The following is a 20866-nucleotide window of genomic DNA, read 5'->3' as shown; positions in this document are numbered from 1 at the left end:
TTTATGGCTTGTTAGATAGATCAGCCGTCTTTTCATTGTTAGGGATGCTTTATTGTTAAAGATTGGCTCAAACATCTGTCTTTGTAATATTTGTTTATTTGTAAGCAACACTCAATTCAGATTTTTCTGGCTTAGTGTGTAGGGTGTCGATGTGCATTTATTTACTGTATTTGCCTTCGAGCCCCTTCAGTTAATGCATGGTAGTTCCAGTTATTTTGTTAAAAAAAAAAAAAAAAACAAGTTGGCTGACATGGCATCATACATGGTACTGTCACGCCAACTTTTAAAAATTTGATTTCCACATTAAGTTTTTATTAACAAATTCATACTACTGCACCACCCACAACTCCACGGCCTAAGACTTTATGGAGCTAATGGTCCAATCTTTCAGGCAAACTATAATAGCATATAATATTAAGACATCATTTAACTTGGAAGTTAAATCTTAATTAGTTTAAATCCAATTATGTTAAATTAATCACCCAAACTACAATATCTATCCAATGCAAAGTTTACCTTTTTATATTTATTATTTATATACATATCAACAATCTCTATTTCACTTACATTTTTTTATTTATTTTAAAAAAAAAAAATCATTTCATAAATGAGTCCGTTACCATATCAATTACACTCCTCTTAAACAAAAGGCAAAATTAAAAGTGTCACGCATGGAGTAATTCTAAATGTTGTTTTTGTGTTCCTTTAAAAATGATATAATTTTTAAAATCATTATTAGATTAAAATATAATAATAATATATTAGAAATTTAACGATAATTTTAAAAATTACAACATTTTTCAAAAAACACAAAAATAACATGTAGTATTACTCGTCATGCATTATGGCCAAGAGCCTAATGCTCCCAATTATTCATATGCTCTTTAGTCCACTCAACCATGGAAGCCCACAATTTACTTCCTCCAACAGTACTTATCCTACCAAACTTTATTAAACCACCAACACTAATATATATATATACATTACTGTTGAAATAATAATACAAGTAAAGAAGAAAAAAAAAATCAAGAATCAAAATCATTTAGCAAGATTGTCCATGCATGTGGTTGGAGATGCTCAAGCCACTACATAAATAATTTTAACATCATCCAAATATCCAATCAGACATTTGTCAACAAGTTATAAACAAATTGTAAAAATATAATGTTATTTAGTAGACTGTTATACAATTGACAGCTGAAGTAATATGACAATAAATTAGAGTCAACATTTAAAACCATGCAAATATAGCACGTATCCTCCAAAAACACACTCAAACAAAGCCATTACACGCGGAAAAAAATAAATAAATAAATAGCACGCCCAAGCTAAAACAATCACACACAAAATCGATCCCTCTCTCTTCCTCCCGCTCTCTCTCTCTCTCTCTCTCTTGCCGCAACAGTGAACAGCCAGTGGCGGAGCCACGTGTAGGCCTGATGGGGCAGGGGTCCCTTATAGGTTGTTTGGGATATTTAAAAAAATAAAATAAATAAATAAAATAAAATAAAATTTCTAAGGAAGGTTTTGAACTAATTGGTTAATGGCCCATGCACAGCTACACATCTTGTTTTACTTTTAATTTTTGAGAGAGTCTCACGTATAGTTGTGGCCTTGCATCTCTCAATCTCTCTCTCTCTCTCTCTCTGTGGAATTTTTTTTTTCTATTATTTGTATTATAAGATAATTTTATAATTATTGGTTTTCCTTTTTGTTTTAAAATTATACATTCATTTTTTTTTTTTTCTAAGGATCGTCTTAGCGTAGGTCGTTGTTTTAAATTATATTTGTCATCTTTTAGTTTGGCCCCTACAACAAGATCTGCCACCGGCAACACCAAAACAAATTAACCTTCCCCTGAAACCTCTCCCATCCACAACTCCCCACATTCTCCCCCTCTCCTTTTTACTCTTTCCTCTCTTTGTTGAGGAAATCTAGAGGAAGCAAGCGGTCTCCACACCCTTCTTCCTCTCAATCTCTTTCACCATGGCTTTCCCTTTACTTTTCATTCTCTTCCTCTCCATTTCCTTCTCAGAAGCCAAGCTCTCTGTCAACTACTACAAGAAAACATGCCCAGACTTCGACAAAATCATGCGCGAAACAGTCACCAGCAAACAAATCTCCAACCCCACCACCGCCGCAGGCACCCTCCGTGCCTTCTTCCATGATTGCGTGGTCGATGGCTGCGATGCCTCTGTCCTCATCTCCTCCAATTCCTTCAACAAGGCCGAGCGTGACGCTGACCTCAACCTCTCCCTCTCAGGTGATCAGGGGTGGAATTGGCTCCAAAATATTTTTAAGTTTTTTTTAAAAAAATACCTCTATAATTTTTTTTTATTTTTTTATTTTTTTTTTAATTGAATGTGGGAAAAGGCAACCAGGGAGGAACTTTCCAATTTCTTCTAATCCGAATAGAAGAGAAAATAAAAAATTCTACGAGAATGCTTTCAAAAATAAGATTGGAAGCGGCCCACTTAACTAAACAACGTACACAAAAAATTCACTACGAGACACTTTCAAAACATTCAAAATCAAGCTTTTACTTCTTTACATATTTTGTTTTTTCTCACATCTAAAATCCTAGTTTGGCTTTGCAGGAGATGCCTTTGACCTCATTGTTCGAGTGAAGACTGCCCTCGAGCTCGCTTGCCCGGGCATCGTCTCCTGCTCCGACATCCTCGCTCAAGCTACACGTGACCTTATTACCATGGTTGGCGGTCCTTACTACAAAGTCCTCCTCGGCCGAAAAGATGGCCTTGTGTCACAAGCATCACGAGTAGAAGGAAACATTCCACGACCGAACATGTCCGTGAATCAAATCATCAAAATGTTTGTCTCCAAAGGGTTTACATTACAAGAAATGGTTGCTCTAAGTGGATCACACACCATTGGATTCACTCACTGCAAGGAATTCGCGGATAGGATTTTCCATTACAACAAGACCAGCTCGACTGACCCAGAAATATATTCCAAGTTCGCCGATGCGTTGAAGAAGACTTGTGCAAACTACACCAAAGACCATTCAATGTCTGCTTTCAACGACGTGATGACCCCCGGCAAGTTCGACAACATGTACTTCCGAAATCTTCAGAGGGGATTGGGGCTCTTGGCTTCGGATCATGCACTTGTTAAGCACCGTAGGACAAAGCCAATCGTCGATTTGTATGCTTTGAACCAAACAGCATTCTTCGAGACTTTTTCGTATGCAATGGAGAAGCTTGGCGTTTACGGTATCAAGACTGGTTGGAAGGGAGAGGTGAGGCACAAGTGCGACGCATTCAACTTTCTAAAGACATAGAGTGTTCTTGTTTCAATAACCATGAATGACATAAAGCGTAATTTAATTTAATTTTTAAGTTTTTCTTAACTTCATTTTTCTTCTGTTTTGAAAAGAATATTTTTTTATGGTGATATGATGATCCAGTTGATGTGCTTCATGATGATGATTATGACACGTTCATTGACTATAATATTTCCTATAGAAGTTTGTATTTTTTATTTTTTTTATATGAATGTTCTATCGTTTAAGATTTTGAATGATGAAAGAAGAGAAAGGATTTTCCTTTTCATCTGGAAAGGAAGGAGTGTTTGTCAAGATTGTAATTTAATTTTATCGGTGAGTTTAAATTTGTGGTCTCTCAATTGAGAATTTCTTTTTCCGAGTTTGTTGTTTATTGGATTGCTTGACAAAAGATGAATGAATGGATTCTCTCTCCTCCTCTTTCTTTCTTCTTTTAAGAAAATGATATCCTCTAAACTAAACTCAATATATTAAACTGACATCTACATTTACCCCCCCCCCCCCCCCCCCCCCCCCCTCTCAAAAAAAAAAAGAAGCTCCAACGTTATTCCACCCCAGTTTACAGGTCACAACTTATGATGCCCAATAAGCATTACATGATCTCGAAGCACAATCAATTTAGGTACCTCCACGCACAATCAATTTATGATGCCCAAGTGCACATTTCCAGTTTATTTTGAATGAAAAAAGATGACTTATGATTAAGGAATGTAGTGAAGATAATGTAGTGGAATAATCGGTCTACCTTCCTGGAAACTTCTCATAAGATTCAATATAATATCTTTATTTTTACCCATTTCTTCCATTTTGGAAGCAAGGGAGAAGGACAAGCATAGATTTTGGAATATATAACACGCACTTCTGGAGGAGGTGCATATGCCTGGTTGTTGAGCAAGCCCTAAATTGAATACATATGCTCTGATAGTTTTCCTTGAAAAATATGATGGCGAAGCAGGTTTGATGACTACTTGTCTAGCACAAGCTTTTTATTCAAATACTAGCCATAGCTATTGAAATTAAGCCCCTTTCCTTGAAGCTGCATCTTTTTCTTCTTTAGCCTCTCCTTACGAGCATTTTGGGACCTCCCAACGCTAGTGAGCTTTAAAACTCCTTGAGAAAAAGAAAAGAAAAGAATTCACATTCACACTTCTGCTCTGATACACCATCATCTCACTCCTATCTCACAAGGCTGATATAGCAGTGCCTATCACCCTTTTATTTTTTTTTAATTTGGTTTAACAATGACCTGATCCAAGGATTGGTGGATACCGCCTCATCAGCCTACTGAGATGCGGGTGGGATGAGATTGTAGTCTGTAGCATTATTCTTAAAATTTTCTCCTTTCACATTTTCTCTATCTTTGACAAAATTTTGTCAAGAGAAACTTAAACTTTCCTGCCTTTCTGATTTTCTCAAATATTTCTCACCCTTGGCATGATGATTCACCTAGAAGCCAAAGAATTTGAGCTTTTCCACCTCCTTGTGGTTATCAGAACAGAAGCCATCATTCTTGTCCATCTATGAAAGCATAAATTAGAGGCAGCAAAGTTTGTAACATATTGTTTTCCATATCTCTGAAACTAATATCTAGGATACCTGCTACAAGTTTTGCCTCTTTACCTTTTACAGAAAACTGCTTTCGGTGCACTGATGTAGTTTCATCCAACAAGTATTTTTTTCATGTTAAGAACAGGATAAATGTGTTAAAAGAGTCAGTTAAACAAAATAAGTTACGAGAACAATAATTAGGTAGATGCCATGCATCACAGGATCAGGGCTATGCCTTTTTAACAGACAAGCATCAAATTTTCCACATTAAAGAGATATAGGCTTACATCTTTGTTTAAGGAATATATGATCTTCAAGCAGTTCAGCATTTCACATGCAATTTTGATGAGGCATTATAAATCGCTAACGGGATAATCAAAAGGGATTAGCTTAAAATCATTCAATTTAACACCAACAATCAAAATGCGATGCTGTGCCAGCTAGAGGGAAAGCCCTAATTTCTAAATGATCAGTCCTTTCAGGTCTGTACATGCATGCTCATGATAAATTCTGTGACACTGCAGCTACTTGCCTCCTCAACACGCAGCTAATGTAACTTGGTATACCAAGAAATTTGGGATGGAGATATTGCTTAACAAAGGGGGGGATGGAAGTGGATACTGACGTAAGAGTATTTACTAAGGTCACAAGAAGATCTGGGAATATCTTTGTAAACCATGCAAGCACAATATTTTATGCCCAAAAACGTTGATTTGCACAAATCAAGTCAATAAGCTTTGTAATCAGATGGGTTTAAAAAAGCTTTTGCACTTGAAAGTTATTTTAATTTGGGACAACAGGAACCACAGTTGAAACTTTCGGACAAAAAGCCAAATAAGAATGTTTTCTAAAAGAGAAATACTATTTAGTAAACTATTATACGACTAGGATGACATGGCAGTCAAAATTAGTCATTGATTTTTTTCTTTTTACAGGCCCTTGATAATCCAAATGCTAATTTTTACTGCCATGTCATCTCAGTTGTATGAAAGTCGTATAACAGTCTACTAAATAGCATTACTCATGTTGAAAACATTTGAAACACTTCAAATGTCAAATCAAAGGGGGATATCATGGGTAAAAATGCATTGTGAATGCAGGTGCAGTGTTATACGGGACATATCACCACATTTCATGTTATATCAAAGTAGAACCTACACATCACCTGCACAAATCCTCCTAATGATCAACCAAAGAACTACCCCCTGGCCCACGAACAAACAAGGGAAGAAGGAAAAGAAAAGGCAGAACAGGATCAAGCGAGGTTTTCAGATTAAAAACCTTTAATTGAAGTTGTTAACTGGTTTCAGATTAAGAGTTCTTGCAGTAATTTAATAGAGGACAGGAGCTATCATGGGATTCCTTTCTTTGCTGCTTAGCCACTCTCTTGGTGCATCTATGGCAGAGTTTACCATGTGTATACAGGAGACAATTCAAATCAAACTTGAGTTCATTCGGGATCTTTTTATTGAGATGAAGATATGTCTTGTTCCTGTCAGCCAGAGCTGGTACCCAACCAATGGCCTTTGCAATCTCAAACACCTGCATAAACATTCGAGTATCACGAGAATTCCACAGAACAAAAGCAGTACGGGAAACATAGTACTCACATGTGTGTCCACTGGAAAATCATCTTGCTGGAGATGGAACATCAACACACAAGCCACCTATTATCCATTCCACAATTAGGAAATTCCGATGCAATTGGGAGAAAAAATAAATAAATCTGTCGTGTGTGTGTGTAAATATAAGGTTTTAAAAGAGCACAAGATATTACTGAATTAGAAACTATTATCATCTGATAGCTGTAAACTGCCGACTATATCTGCTATAGTTTGTTATGCACTCAATTGTAGGATTCTACCAGTCCAACCTTTTCTTTTTGGGGTTAGTGGATTCTAATTAGTAGAAATAAGTTTATAGATTACATTATTTGTTTTGTAATTTTGTCAATTTTCGAATAGAACAAATAAGTATATTAATTTTTATAAAATAACTTTTGCAACATTTAATTTGCATTCCCCGAGACAACTCTTAAAAAGACACTAAACGTACAAATTCCTTAAACCATTTTTTATAAGTAATTTATTAAAAAGCGTAAGGGGTCCTTAAGTACACAAGCAGCATACACAAGAGACTCCAAACGAGCAGAAGAAACCCAAATGATACAGTAAGAACACCCACAAATCCCACACTTGACAAGCCCTCAAACCCAAAACCCACAAAATAACAAAGCCCCAAAACCCCCCAAGGCACTCAACGCTAAAAAGCGTGAGTCTTACCTTCCCCCCCCCCCCCCCGCCCCGCCTAGAGGATGCTTCCTTAAACCATTGAATTTAAGAATCATAACATTATAATTTCAGAAAGTAACATCACTGGATGTGATCTAAAATTGGGTGACTTAATGAAAATTTTAATGTAAAGCACATGTCCAGAGATGAAAAATACCATTTAATATCTTGCAAAAATGCAGCTAAGCTAGGACAAAACAAGTGCTTGAGTTTTTTTACACTGGAAAATTTCAGTTACAAGTAAATGTGCACATTCCATCTTGATGAACGCCACTGAAAAAAACACAACAAACAGGAGCAAAAACTGGCATGAAAGCATTAATAAGCCATCTAATACATTCCTATTAAAAATAGCAACAGGCTTCCGATGCTCTTAAAGCTAGGAAGGTTTCAACACATGCAACCACGATGCATTCGGAAGGATCATCAAAAGAATGATTACCGTTTTGGGGCCAATTCCTTTGAATTGCGAGAGCTCAGCCTTAATTTCATCAACCGACAAATCTCGCAAGTACTCCAAGCATAATTTGCCTTTTTTCTCAAGCAAACAACTCAATATATTCTTAATGCAAGACGCCTTGGTCGGGGCTAAACCTCCACATCTTATAGCATTCTCTATACATTTGGATTCAGCCGAAAGGACCTTGAACAAACACATGAGCATCATTCAAAACCATAGCAAAAGTTGCTCCAAAAACACCCATATCCACCTAGGAATTCATCAAGACCCATCAAGCCCAAATATGACCCTTGAAAATATTAGTCCACAAACACCCAACCATTATGCCAAAAGCTAAAAATTTTTACTCTGATTTACTAAAGCCCTTAAAACAAAACTAGAGAAAATCAAATCAAAACAAACAAAACCCATAATAATGCAAGTTCAAAAAACACAAAAATCTACCCCAATGTTCCAAATTCATCCACGCCCATTGCCCACCAAGCCAAAAACAAATTGAAAAACTCAAACCAGAAAAAGCATACATACATCTTCCCAAGTGGGAAAGGCAGACTTGAGAGAGTCAAAAGCCCTCTGAGAATTAACTTCCGTAGTGTTCTGCGAGAGCACAGTTTTAACCAAACCGTCCAAAACGCTCTCCTCCAGGGCATCCCCGTCTAATGGCTCCGGTTTCGGAAAACCATGAGTTTCATCATCAGGAGACGTTGGTCTTTGTCTGCGGTACTTGGCGAACTCTTGGGGGAAGCCATGGAGGACCAAGAGGTCGTCCCGCACGGCTCGGCATTCCTCCGGGGTGGGCCGTGGGTGGGTCGGATACGGGTCGTTGGTGGGTTTGTTGAGGCAAACGGTGGCTCTACCTGGTTTGGTTCGAGACTGTGGCAGGGGATTAAGCTCGGGCTGCTTTCTTTTGCGGGATTTCTGCATTTTTCTGCTCTTTGCTTGCTTGATTTGTTTGTCTTGAAGTTTCGATTCAACTGTACGCAGATTGGAGATGCTGTTGTCTTTCTTGACGCGGGCTCTCCAATAGGATTCCACTGCAATTGGATGCCGAAGGGCAGTAGTTCGGGCAAGGGGATTTGACCGTTAATTGCTTGCATCCAAATAACAAGATTGTTAGACATCTAACGATGAAGATCCGATGTTGTAATCTATTGCAATATTCGGTTCAATTCATTTTATTTGGACGGCTCTTTTCAAATAGTCCAATTAGATCGTTCATTTTAAATAAACGGTCTAAATTGAAACGACAAATAAACAAAAAGGGATTTAAGTAATTGTTGGGTAGTCTAACCATTTCGAGGTTAACGGATGGTTCAACCACTCTCAAATTATGTAACGTTTGGGTAAGGGAATGATTCAGTTGGGCATTGAGGGTGACCGAACCACTTTTTTTAATCAAGAAGATGGTTCGACCACCTCCAATTAGCCATTGAGAATAGCTAAACTAACCAAACCAAACAACCTCAACAGTCACCCAAATCGGTTTTTTTGTTATTTTTTATTTGTTGTCATGAAAATCAAATAGAATGTAGGAAAAACTATTCCATAAGTCTATGAATTATGACTTTTTATCAAATCCTTTTCTAAGATTTAAATTTCATCGATATACTCTCTATAAAGTTTCAACCGATATTAAATAGACATTTTTCATTGAAAAATGAGATGGCGAGAGATGATAACATATGATTTTCCTGGTGCTTCGGTCACGTCATTTACAGCCTTTGTGGTAGGGACTGAAACCAAGAAACACATGTTTATGAGATCGAAATTGCAATCTGTGAGTGTTGGCCTTCCAACACTCACGACCAAAAACACGAAGCAATATTGAATAGTCAGGAGCTCGCCCAAAGAAGCTTTTGAAAATGGGGAAATGTTGGACAAGAAGGCATCGAAGTTTGGGAAAGGAGCCAGAGGGACAGACCAGTTTCTACGACACGATCAGGGATGGAGCCAGAAGTTTTTATGGGTAGGGGCCAATGGTTAAAAAAAAAATTTTGGTAGGGGCCAAATAAACTAAATTTTTATTTTTACCTTATATTTTTTAATTTTTTAGAAAAAAAAAATTATACCTAATAATTTTTTTTTTTTTAGGAAATTGTGGAGAGGGGGGGCAGGCCGTCCCTGGACACGATGATTTTTTTTCTATATCAACTACGTCGTTTTGTAAGTGAGTATTCACCACCCCAATCAGTTTGATTTTTCGATTAAATTGTCTTTTAACATGCAATTGAAAGGAACTGAAAAATAGGAAGAGTATTAGATTTATGAGCAATGGCAAGAGTACCACTTGTTGCTTTGATACAATGAAAGTGTAAATCAATGGTTGGAAAAATGTCGTAGGCTCTTCACACAAGTTGGAGAGCTGTGTATTCATTATATACATGTAAATATGATTTAAAAAATGTAATTACAAAAGTTGAAGAGGAACGGACTATAAAAGGCTAACTCCTAAGCTTATCCTTTGCTTGAGATTCCTTATCATCTGAACATTCATCAATACACGGTTTATGGAAGCAAAGGGAGGAAGAGATCGATCATTACAGAAGATGGGTTGAGCTCATTTATTTAGATCTGTTTGCATAACATGACGACCATTTTAAATTGGGACTGAGATCCGGCTAGGAATTACATCGTCCAATATATTTCATATGGACCATAAATCCATATGAGGGTTGGGGTGACGTCCACCCAAAAGGTGGTTCGGAGGTGGTTGCACCACTCTCAGAACCCTTCAAGGTGGCCTTCTTTGGGTCCATCGACCACCCTCGATGATGGCCGTTTTGAGGGTGTACGACCCGTCGCTTTGGGTTGTTCGACCACCTCAACACCTACTTAAACCATCGTCTTTATATTATTTTTTAGCATTGGTGTCACAATTTGGGTTGTTCATTTTAAATGAACGACTCAGGAAAGATGTATGGCACCTATCAATACCCCGAATCCAAATCCTTTAAATTAATTCATTTTTCACTTTAAAAGCTCTCTTTCTTAAATGAAGGTGGCAATGCAAGTTAGCCGATTGACTTTTCAAAAAGAAAATTATTTTGAGACACTCTAAAATGAAACAAAAGACAAAATATGGATGATGAAACAATATCATTTCTATTTCAAGTGAAATGGACAAAAGCTGTTTAATGGTTCAAATTATATTTTATAGAATCTAACCGTGTACTCAAAATAAAACATAGAACAAGCGGCCACCGAAAATTCCGACAATCTTTAACGTTTGGGAAAAAGAAAATCCACCATATCAATGGTGAACAAAATCTTAAAAAGCAAATCCATATCAAAGTTTTAAAACTACATTTGGGTTGCAGGACAACATGCACTTGCAGGCATCAGCAAAACAGACAACATATAAACAGGCATTTTTCATTCAACCATTCCTAAAAGCATAAACGAAATAATTTACAGAAATGATAGTTTTCCAGCGCTCTTGCTTCATTTTCCGTACTAGAAAAAGATCTTTCATGGCCCCATCAGAAAAAGGAGAAAAGAAAAGGTATCTTTCACAGTCATATTCCATAACCCAAACAAAATCAGAAAAGCCGAGCAATACTAATCCTTTTCCCACATGTACCATCACAACATCCTTTCAACAAATTTATTATGTACACATTCACAATTAAAAAAAAATAAATAAAAAATTTGCACAAAAATATCACAAAAGCCCATATGAGTCAGGACCTAACTCACATGGCCGCAACAGAAACGGGGGAAAAAGAAAATGAAATATATATATATATATATATATATGTCATTACCCAAAATCAGAGAGGCCAATCAAAACTAAATCCCACATGTGTACCGTCAGAACATCCCTTCCAAAATTTACTATTTACATAGTCAAAAGAACCTTAATATAAACAATGAAAATGATCAAATATCACAAGAAAAACCCATATAAGCCCCCCCAAAAACAAAGAAAAAATAAAAAGAGCATGAATATTTCCTACCACCAAAAATCCCCCACATATTTAGCTCCAGACAAATAAGTACCCAGTCAACCTCAATCCCCTCTGTTCACCAATAATTACTACACTTTCTTTTTTTCTTATTTTTCTAGCTTTGACTGAACAAAAATAATTACAAGAAAAATCAGAAGGTGGTCGAGTTCGGACCGTACCCAACTCGGTACCGAGTGCGACCCGCGCCAACACCGGAGTTCAAAACCCCTTCCCAGTCCTCATTCGCCGCCGCCTCCTCCTCCTCTCTCCCCCTCATCATCTGCAATATCCTCTTGGCTTTAGGCCTCGCCCTCTCGCTCCCTAGCTCTTCTATCTCCCTCAGCACCTCCGCCGCCCTCGCCTCCTTGGCTAGCCCCCTGAACCTCATGCTACCCTGACTCAGCGCGTACAGCGCAGCCACGCAGTTCTCCCTCGCCGCCTCCGAATCCACCGCCCCGTCGTCCCCCGTCCTCAGCAGCCCCACCAGACACTCCACCGCGTTCCCGTCCAGCATTGACGACTTCCCCTCCGCGCACACCGCGAGGTTGCATAGGATCAACAGCACTCGGCTCGCCGAGTTCCTACTCTTCGCCATCGCCAGCAGCGTCGGCACGGCCCCGAGTTTCACGAGCTTCACGCGGTTGCTCTGGATCAGGGTTAGGTGGTACAGCGCCAGCGCCGAGTCGTGACGGGTCCGCTCGCTTTCCGACCTCAGCGCGTGCATTAGCGGCGCTAGAGCTCCTAGCACTCCGATGGCCATCTTATTGTCGTCTTCTAACGCTAGGCTGAAGAGCGCACCGGCCGCGTGCTCCTGCGAATCAGCGAATCCGCCCCTCAGCGCGTCGATTAGGAGGGGGACGAATCCTAACCGTACGATCTGGACCTTATTGAGCTTCTCCAGAGACAGGTTCACCAACAACGCGATGGCGTTGGTCTGTACGGTAGCGTATTTGGACAAGATTAAGTATCGGACGGCGGAGAGCAGCCGAGGGGTGCAGAGAGAGACCCTGAGGTCCTCTCTGGTCCTAGTGAGCTTTCTCAGCCAGACCACGGCCTCTTCTTGCTCGAACACCTCGGGGCTCTTCAGTTTCAGAAGGAATTGGTCCTCCTCCGGAGTGGAAGAGCTAGGGTTTATGGTTTGGGTTTGCGTTTCGCTCTCTACAATTTCGGAAGAAGACGATGATGACGCGTAGCACAAGGGCCGAGTCGCGAGAGGCAAAGGGGTGGCCGGACTCGCCCCTATGACCACCGATTCCTCCGACGAGCTCGAGTAGAAGTGGTTGACTCGGTGGCCCAACTCGGTCGCCGCGTGCGAGAAAATCACCTGCGGTTTATCCGCCACACCCTTCAGCAACTCCCTCTCGGAAACCCTAATCTCCTGCGACCTCTTCTCCTGCTCCGCCGCCATTTCCGTACGGACAATCCTCTCCACGGAGCTGTAATCCGGTGCCCTCGGGTGCTCCGTACCAGAGCTCTCGCACCAGCTAAGGATCGTCGATCTGATGGCGATGTTCTGAATCACGGCCGTGAAATCGGGTCTCGACCCGTCCTCCAGCTTGGGTGAGTACCCCAGGTCCCGGCACACCTGTACGGACACGCGCTCGAAGGTTTGACCCGAGGAGACGACGACCGGGTCATACATGAGGGAGCCGGAAATGGGGCATAGGAATTCCTTGACGGGTTGCTTGGGCTCCATTGGCTTCGAGTTAGAGCGGTGGAACGAGATTTTCCACCTGTGCTTCCCATTCCCAACCATCGGGTTTTCTCTCTTTATCTCCTCTCTGGATTCCCTCAATAGTTTTATATTCTTTAGCGCGAGGGTTTGGACAGAGCGGATGAGGGATTCTGGGAAGAGAGCATGTTGGTGGTGAGCGATGGACTTTTCAGGTCGAATAGAAATTAGAATCGTGTGGAGTCTGTGGACCGGGTCTTGGTGAGGAAGAGTGGTTATGGGACTTTGTTAATTGTTAATTAACAGTTGAAGATTGAGATTAGTTGCTTTTAAGTGCTTAACGACTTTCTTTCTTAATTTGTTTTGGGCAACTTGTGGCAGTTTATAATAGTTACACTTTAAGCAGCCGATATTTGACTGTCTTTTTATTTTTATTTTATTTTTTATTTTCTATTACATTGGCCGGTCAATTAAATAACAAAGGTAAAGAGAAGGCTTTAATTTTACTACTCACCAAAAGAAAAAGGCTTTATTTTGGATTTTTTACATCAATGACATGCCATTGTGAACATTGATGATTGAACACCATTTAAAGAGCAATGCCATTTATTAAATTTTTCTATAACTGCCATATATAATTATGATGATTTTTGTCTAAATTGTTTTTCTTTTTATGAATAGAAGAATGTTTAGAGAGGGCACCACACGTGCTTGATGGTTTTGACGTGTTTGAATAATAATAATTTTTTCCTTCAAATTGGTAGGGAAATTTTTTTTCAATTCAATCTATTAAACTGACACGTGTTTAAAATGTATGTGATTTTACATTCTTAATAGATTATGTAATTACCACCTACATTTTTTAAAAATTACAACATTTTAAACACGTATCATTTTAATAAATTGAGTTGGAATAATTTTTTCCTAACGGAAAACTTTATCCTTTAAATTGTTTTGCTTTTAGTATATATTATTTCTACCTATTGCTTTTAGTATCTTTTTGCTTAAACCTTTTAGGCTTAGGGTGGTCTGATCATATATATATATATATAATTTCTCTTATTTTTCTTTTTCTATATTTTATTAGAGGACACATGTTGTATTATTATTAGTGCAAAAGTAAACTCTGATGGTTTTTATCAAAATTTCAAGCGAAAGTTCGGAAATTAGGATAAAGTTGAGCCAAAAGATCCCGATTCAAGATAAATTCACGAGGAAGTGGGATCTCTTTAGGATCTTGAGAGTTCTTTGCTATTTATGCCTACCATGAAAAGTTTTAAGCCATTTTATTAAACCTTAGGGTGCTTCTTGTAAATCAATCTAACTATATGGGCTGATTTTGTATTTTTTTTTTTTAAAGAAAAAAATAATAATAAGATGTATGGAAAAATAAAAATAAAAATTGTGTTTTGAAAAGTATTTCATTTTTTTTAAAAAAAAAAAAAAAAGAAATATTTGTTTTTGTATTTGAAAACGAAATTACTTTTTGAAAAGTTTAACAAATATAGCCTATATTGAGTATATTCAGCTTCTGGTAGTTCTACCGAATTATATTGTACGATCTCCCTCCTCTTAGTTGATTTACATCCAATTGTGTTTTTTTTTTTTTTTTTGGGGGGGGGGGGGGGCTTAGGGTTGAATTGAAATTTATTATCAGTGTCACCCCCTTAATTTTTTTTTTAATATCTATTAAACCAACTAATAGAATATTTAATTGACATGCAAATACTAATTATCATTTTGTTAAAATATGAAAGTATTATTTCTACCTTTAAACTTGAAAAAATATTATGTTTGTTAGTGCTTTTGTTTTTTGTCTTTATTTTTTTAATTTTTAGGACAAATACATTAACAAACAACTTAAAACATAAAACACACGTTATAACACAAAATTAGTTTTCCCATATATATTATGTAATAAAACTTTTTTTTAAAAAAAAAAAAAAAACCCAAAAACACATTAACAAACATTAAGACTTAAATTAATTAAAAAATGAATCAAATGAATTATATTATTTCAACCCATTGCTCACAAATCTATGGTCCTTCATTTAATTTGAAGGTATTATTATTTTTTAAATCTAAGATATAATATTTGAACTTCATGTGAGGGAGAATATAATTCTTAAAATCAAAATATGAAAGTTAGAAAACGAAAAATCAAGAATCCGAAAAAACAAAAAGAGAGCAAAAAAAAATGTATTTTTCTTTGATTTTTATGCAAAAATCAGCAAAATAATTTGAAAAAATCTTTTTTTGCTTTTAGCATCCTTCAATTCAAGGAATTAAGTCCGGTGTTTAATCAAAACAGGAAAAAAAAATAAAATAAAATAAGAAGAAGAAGAAATAATGCAATATAATTTTACAAAACTTCCAATCAGTTCATAATTTATAAATAAAATAAAAAATAATAAAAATCTACGTGTAAATGGGACCATTACTTCAAATTATTCCTGTCCTCTTCAGCTGATGTAAGTATTCCTTCCCTTTTTGAGCTTCGAATATCAATGCTCATCACACCTTTTTCAGCTTCACTTTTATACCCTTTTCCCCTCTTCAATAGAAAAATTTAAAAAAAAAAAAAAAAAAAAAACTTGTATAATCTTCTAGTTTTAATTTTAATTTTAATTTATAAAAAAAATGGTACAGTACTGAAATATGAATTATGGAAGTTGTCTTGGAGACCTTCCTTAAGCACCCCTACTTGAGTTCAATGGAAGTACCAAAGATAGGAATGTGTATATATATATATATATATATAATAATTATTACTTGTTTTTTTATAAATATAATTATTACTAATCTAAAAAACTTACGTCTTTTATACCACTAGTGATTATTTTATTATAGCAAAGGTCTTAAGTTCGAACCCTAATTTTATATATAGTTAATTTCTTAATTCATTAAATATTTTACATGTTAAGACTCACTTTTTTAGAGAGACTTTAAGCTCACAAGTGAAGAATATTAGAATGCTAATTAAATAATTAAAAATTCATCATTTGCTATCGCTTTAAGTTTTTTTTTTTTTTTTTTTTTTTTTTTTTTTTTTTTTTTTTTTTTTTTTTTTTCTTTCTGAAATCCACCTTAAGCATTTTGAGATAACATATGATTTAACAATGAGATACGCGTAATTCTCTTGTAAATCTCTTTTGCATAGTTATCACTGAATCCGGGACTCACATGTGGGTCTCTCATCTCACTGATTCAATGGTAGATTGATAAATCTCTTGTACCAGTTGTACGTAAATATACAAAAGATGTACAAGAAGATGCAACAAAGCATTTCTCTTTAACAATATATATATAGATTGATAAATGCTTTTTTGTATTTTCATATCATCTCATTTTGAAAAGAGATCGACAAGCTACTTATTCAACTCCTGTCCAACTCTCATCCAACCTTTTTTTTAAATAAATCATTGGATCTATTTTTCTACACTTTGAGTTACACCAATGATTGATTTTTTAAAAAGTTGTTGGAGTTTGACATGAGTTGGAGAAATATAATTTCTCTTTTGAAAATCAGCCATAGTCCTACAAATCTAATAATTAATTTTTAAAATGAGAAGATGGAAGAATAACTGAAATATACTAAATAGCATGTCTCAAATATATATACACACAGACACATACACACACAAACAATGCTAACTTATTAAGGACCGTTTTTTTATCCTTTCAAAATTGATATGGCTTTTAAAACGCGAAGATAAAAAGATAGTCTATAATATATATATATATATATATATATATATATATATATATATATATATATATATATATAATGGTCTTACCTTAAAGGAAGCAATCATTAAAGAACATCTGCAACATTTACTCTTATTTCATATTATAAAGTCTGGGGCGGGGATCCCCGCGGGTTTAGTTCCCCTAATAACCAAAAAACCGAAAAGCAAAACCCACAATTCAAAATTCCAATTCTTTCCCTTTTCCCACACTTTCCCAGCATCCAAACATAAAACACAACTAAAAATCAAACACAACCCAAAAACCTAGATCAATAATCATAAGTAGAATTCTGTATATATAATGAGCAAACAATCACATTCAGTCATTCAGAGTTTTATCAAAACAAAAAATAAATGGGTTAAAGTATATATATACAGGCTAGGCATCGTCGAATGGGGAAAAAACTAAAATTTGAAAAAGCAGTTCCTGGAGAAAAAGATAGAGCAGTTCCTGGAGAAGAAGAGAGAGCAGAACCTGAAGAAGAAGAGAGCAGAACCTGGAGAATAAGATAGAGCAGAACCTGAAGAATAAGATAGAGCAATACTTGAATAAGGCTTTGGAGAAGAAGAAGAAGAAGAGGGACTAAAACCACGCCCCCTTCTGATTCGCTTGGGAGATCTGGGGAAACACTTTTTGACAAACTCCTCTCTCAGTCAAGAGATGACCTAGCTCTTTGTGATTCTTTGAAGATTAAGAAGAAGAGAAGAGGAAGGGCTACGGCGCTAGGAAGAAGAAGAATAGAAAAAGGAAATATGAGGGGGGGTGGTGCTGGAAGAGAAGAAAAATGGTTAACAAATTAGGGTTTTTTGTTTTTAATTTACACGGGGAGGGGCGGGGAACCATGGGAAAAAAACCCGTGCCTCGCCCCGCCCCACACGGGTTGGTTAAAATCTAACCCGTACCAGCGAAAAAAACACTAAAACCTGTGTTTTTAGGGGCGGGGCGTGGGGTGGGAGTTGGGGCGGGTCCGTGGGGTTTTCGCTCTCCCCTAATAAAGTCCATCTCCATTAAGTTGTTTCACGTCAATGCTATATATATTTTTATCAGACTTGACTAGCAGTGAAAATGCAGGCAGATAATAACCGCATGTATCTGCTATCTGCACCTAACCACTATTCGATATCTGCATATACAGATGCAGATTCGATTTTAAGGTATACTGCATACACTTTATATGCAATTTTAAAGTATTAACCGCATCCGCATACACTTTATATATATTAGATTCACTAAAATGACATTGTTTTGATTTCGGTAAGTTAGGTGTTTTTTACTATCATCTCAAAGTTATACATCACTACACTTACTTTTTGATTTTCTTTGAGTAATCAAAATCTTGATTATTCTATGAGACAATTACCATCTATGGCTTATAATCATGAATTGTGTAAGCTTGCATATAGTAATAACCGCATTATTTATGCTTGCATATAGATTTGGATAATAATCTAAAATTATCATTACCGCATATGCGGATAGTGGATAATAATCGCATTTAATAACCGTAATAATCACGTGGATGTAAATACTTAAAAATAATAATCACATTATGCGAATATTACTAACAACTACGTCCGGATCCTCATTTTTTCACTCTTACTTGACAACATCGAATTGGTGTATATATAAATATATAAGGCCGGATTTTCTTCTGGTTATTGAGATTTTTATAGGAAAATGAGAGGTTGCTTTACCATTTAAATGTCGATGCTCAAATGATATACCCAGAAAATCATCTATACTTAAATATACTTTAATAAATAAATAATAATAATAAACAAATTTTTTTCTTTTTCTTTTTAAAAAACCTCCTCAAATCTGACGTTCGTGAGCAAGCTTACGTATGCTGAAATTTGGTAGAGAAACAGTACAACTGCTGCATGGATTCCTTATATTCTAAGACATTGATAACAAACAAGACGTGCTTTGTATAAAAGATTGACATTCCACTGCTGTACTTGTCATCCACCAATACTACAATCATTTATTAATATTATTAATATTATTATTGTTGTTGTTATAATAATAAACATCCACTCCCTTGCCGCAATTATCTCCAATTATTATTAATATGAGTGTTGTTTGGGATATTATTATTGTTGTTGTTATTATAATAAACATCCAATCCCTTGCCCCCAATTGTCTCCAATTATTATTAATATGAGTGTTGTTTGGGATATTATTATTGTTGTTATAATAATAAACACCCACTCCCTTGCCACAATTGTCTTCAATTATTATTAATACGAGTGTTGTTTGGGATATTGCAGATTTTATTATAAATTTCATATAAACAGACGTGCTAATTTATAAGACACTTCCGACGTGATGACTTCAACCACTAAAATGTAAATTGCTATGTAGCAGTTTATGTGACTACGATATTTACAGACTGATGTAATAGCATACGTGACACTAATTTTTATAAAATGTGAATTAATTAACACAAATTTATAAGAATATTATAGTAAAACTCTAACATGTAACAATCGTGGCTCCAAATTATTTTTAACGGTAAGCAGATCTCATGGAGCATGAAAATATTTACAAATTTAAATATAGTTTTGTCGAGCTATTTGGAGTAGGTGAGACTCAGGAGAGACAGTCTAGAAGATGGGCAGTGACATGGCGTATTTTGGTCCTACCAACGGTAACACGGGTTTGAACTATCTCTAGTTTAAATGAATCGGAGAATATTTAGTTAATATAATATGAAAGGTAAAATTGTTTGTTTATATTTTTGTAGACAAATTTACCCACTACACACGCGATAAATATTTTATATGGACTGTTTTTTCTAAAAATAAAAATAAAAATAAAAATAAAAAATGGGTTCAATCAATTTTTTTAACACAATTATTTCAGTGTAAAACATATGCTATTAAAAAAAAATATGTTATTAAATTTTACAAATTTAACAGAATTTATGTTATTATATAGTGAATACAGTCACACTATTTAAAATATTAAAATAACATATAATAATATACACCATTTAAATACAATATATATATATATATAAACCATAAAATGACTTAAAATGGAGAGCTGGGAGCAACGTATTTCCTCGTGCAAAAGAGTGCAGCCATTTTGTGTTTAATATCGTTCGGCTTGATATTTGCAATTGCCATAATTTATATTTGGGGTACTCAAATTAATAATCATTTATTAGTTGGAGATGTTTCATAAATAATCACATGTTTTAAGTTTGAAATGTTCTTCATAGGACTTGTCAAACATAAGCTTGGGGCCTTTTTTTCTTCATCTTATTTTCCAATATTCTACAAAAATAAATAAATAATGATGGATAGCCTGGATTTATCAGTTGGTCAACCCTTTTTTTTTTTTTTTTTTGAAAAAAAAAAAGATTGACCCAACGAAAGAGACAAGAGATTGAAGTTTACGGGATTTTTGATTGATTGTACAATTTATTATTATTAATTTTTTTTTTTTTAAAAAAAAAAATACCAAAAACTATTTTGTAGAGGAAACATGCACCCATCACCTCTCAGATTACATTTAACATATAATGTTTACAAAATATAAACTACATTAAATAAGTTTTAGTATTCTATATAAACTCTCATTCACTATTAAAAAGAAAAAGAAAAAGAAAAACTCTCATTCACTAAATGAGGTCTATTATCTAACAAAAAAGAAATTCAATTTATTCGCACACATAAAAAAATAAAATAAAAAGAAAACTTTTATTCAACCTAGTGGTCCACTGGAAGGAACTTTAACTAATTTTTTTTTTTTTTTTTTTTTTTTTAGGGGGTTGTCAAGTTAAAGGGTGTTAAAGGCTCAGGCAATAATTTGTATTTTTAATTTTTCTTTTTTAAAAGGGCTTTTAAAGATTGAAATTACGTACCTTTAAGAGTTCATCGGATAACTTAA

At 35.6% G+C, this 20866-nt stretch overlaps 3 protein-coding genes across 3 annotated transcripts; 1 reads left to right on the top strand and 2 right to left on the bottom strand.

Annotated features, from left to right (window-relative positions):
- The first annotated feature begins 1823 nt into the window (after positions 1 to 1823).
- Positions 1824 to 3436, top strand: LOC133875122 (peroxidase 65-like). Its single transcript, XM_062313128.1, has 2 exons — positions 1824 to 2263; positions 2598 to 3436. The coding sequence occupies exons 1-2, from the start codon at positions 1987 to 1989 to the stop codon at positions 3296 to 3298; spliced, it is 978 nt and encodes a 325-aa protein (XP_062169112.1). The 5' UTR covers positions 1824 to 1986; the 3' UTR covers positions 3299 to 3436.
- A 2533-nt stretch (positions 3437 to 5969) lies between these two features.
- Positions 5970 to 8760, bottom strand: LOC133875387 (putative DNA glycosylase At3g47830). The gene is made up of 4 exons (XM_062313509.1): positions 8129 to 8760; positions 7583 to 7783; positions 6460 to 6516; positions 5970 to 6391 (listed from the first exon to the last, which is right to left on the bottom strand). Exons 1-4 carry the CDS (start codon positions 8522 to 8524, stop codon positions 6161 to 6163), a joined length of 885 nt encoding a protein of 294 aa, XP_062169493.1. The 5' UTR covers positions 8525 to 8760; the 3' UTR covers positions 5970 to 6160.
- Positions 8761 to 11403: 2643 nt separating this feature from the next.
- On the bottom strand, positions 11404 to 13513 carry LOC133874894 (U-box domain-containing protein 38-like). The gene has a single exon (XM_062312788.1). The coding sequence runs from the start codon at positions 13301 to 13303 to the stop codon at positions 11699 to 11701; it is 1605 nt and encodes a 534-aa protein (XP_062168772.1). The 5' UTR covers positions 13304 to 13513; the 3' UTR covers positions 11404 to 11698.
- Positions 13514 to 20866: the final 7353 nt, after the last annotated feature.

This window comes from Alnus glutinosa, chromosome 8, assembly GCF_958979055.1.
Source record: "Alnus glutinosa chromosome 8, dhAlnGlut1.1, whole genome shotgun sequence".
NCBI lineage: Eukaryota > Viridiplantae > Streptophyta > Magnoliopsida > Fagales > Betulaceae > Alnus > Alnus glutinosa.
This window is presented reverse-complemented; position numbering and strand designations above follow the sequence as displayed.

What these genes read in the sequence shown, in the direction of transcription:
- LOC133875122 (XM_062313128.1), top strand. Translation starts at nt 1,987, where the DNA reads ATGGCTTTCCCTTTACTTTTCATTCTCTTCCTCTCCATTTCCTTCTCA. An exon ending in CCTCAACCTCTCCCTCTCAG is followed by an intron (nt 2,264 to 2,597) that starts GTGATCAGGGGT and finishes TTGGCTTTGCAG; the next exon opens with GAGATGCCTTTGACCTCATT.
- LOC133875387 (XM_062313509.1), bottom strand. Translation starts at nt 8,524, where the DNA reads ATGCAGAAATCCCGCAAAAGAAAGCAGCCCGAGCTTAATCCCCTGCCA. An exon ending in AAGGAATTGGCCCCAAAACG is followed by an intron (nt 6,517 to 7,582) that starts GTAATCATTCTT and finishes AATGGATAATAG; the next exon opens with GTGGCTTGTGTGTTGATGTT. An exon ending in ATTTTCCAGTGGACACACAT is followed by an intron (nt 6,392 to 6,459) that starts GTGAGTACTATG and finishes ATGTTTATGCAG; the next exon opens with GTGTTTGAGATTGCAAAGGC.
- LOC133874894 (XM_062312788.1), bottom strand. Translation starts at nt 13,303, where the DNA reads ATGGTTGGGAATGGGAAGCACAGGTGGAAAATCTCGTTCCACCGCTCT.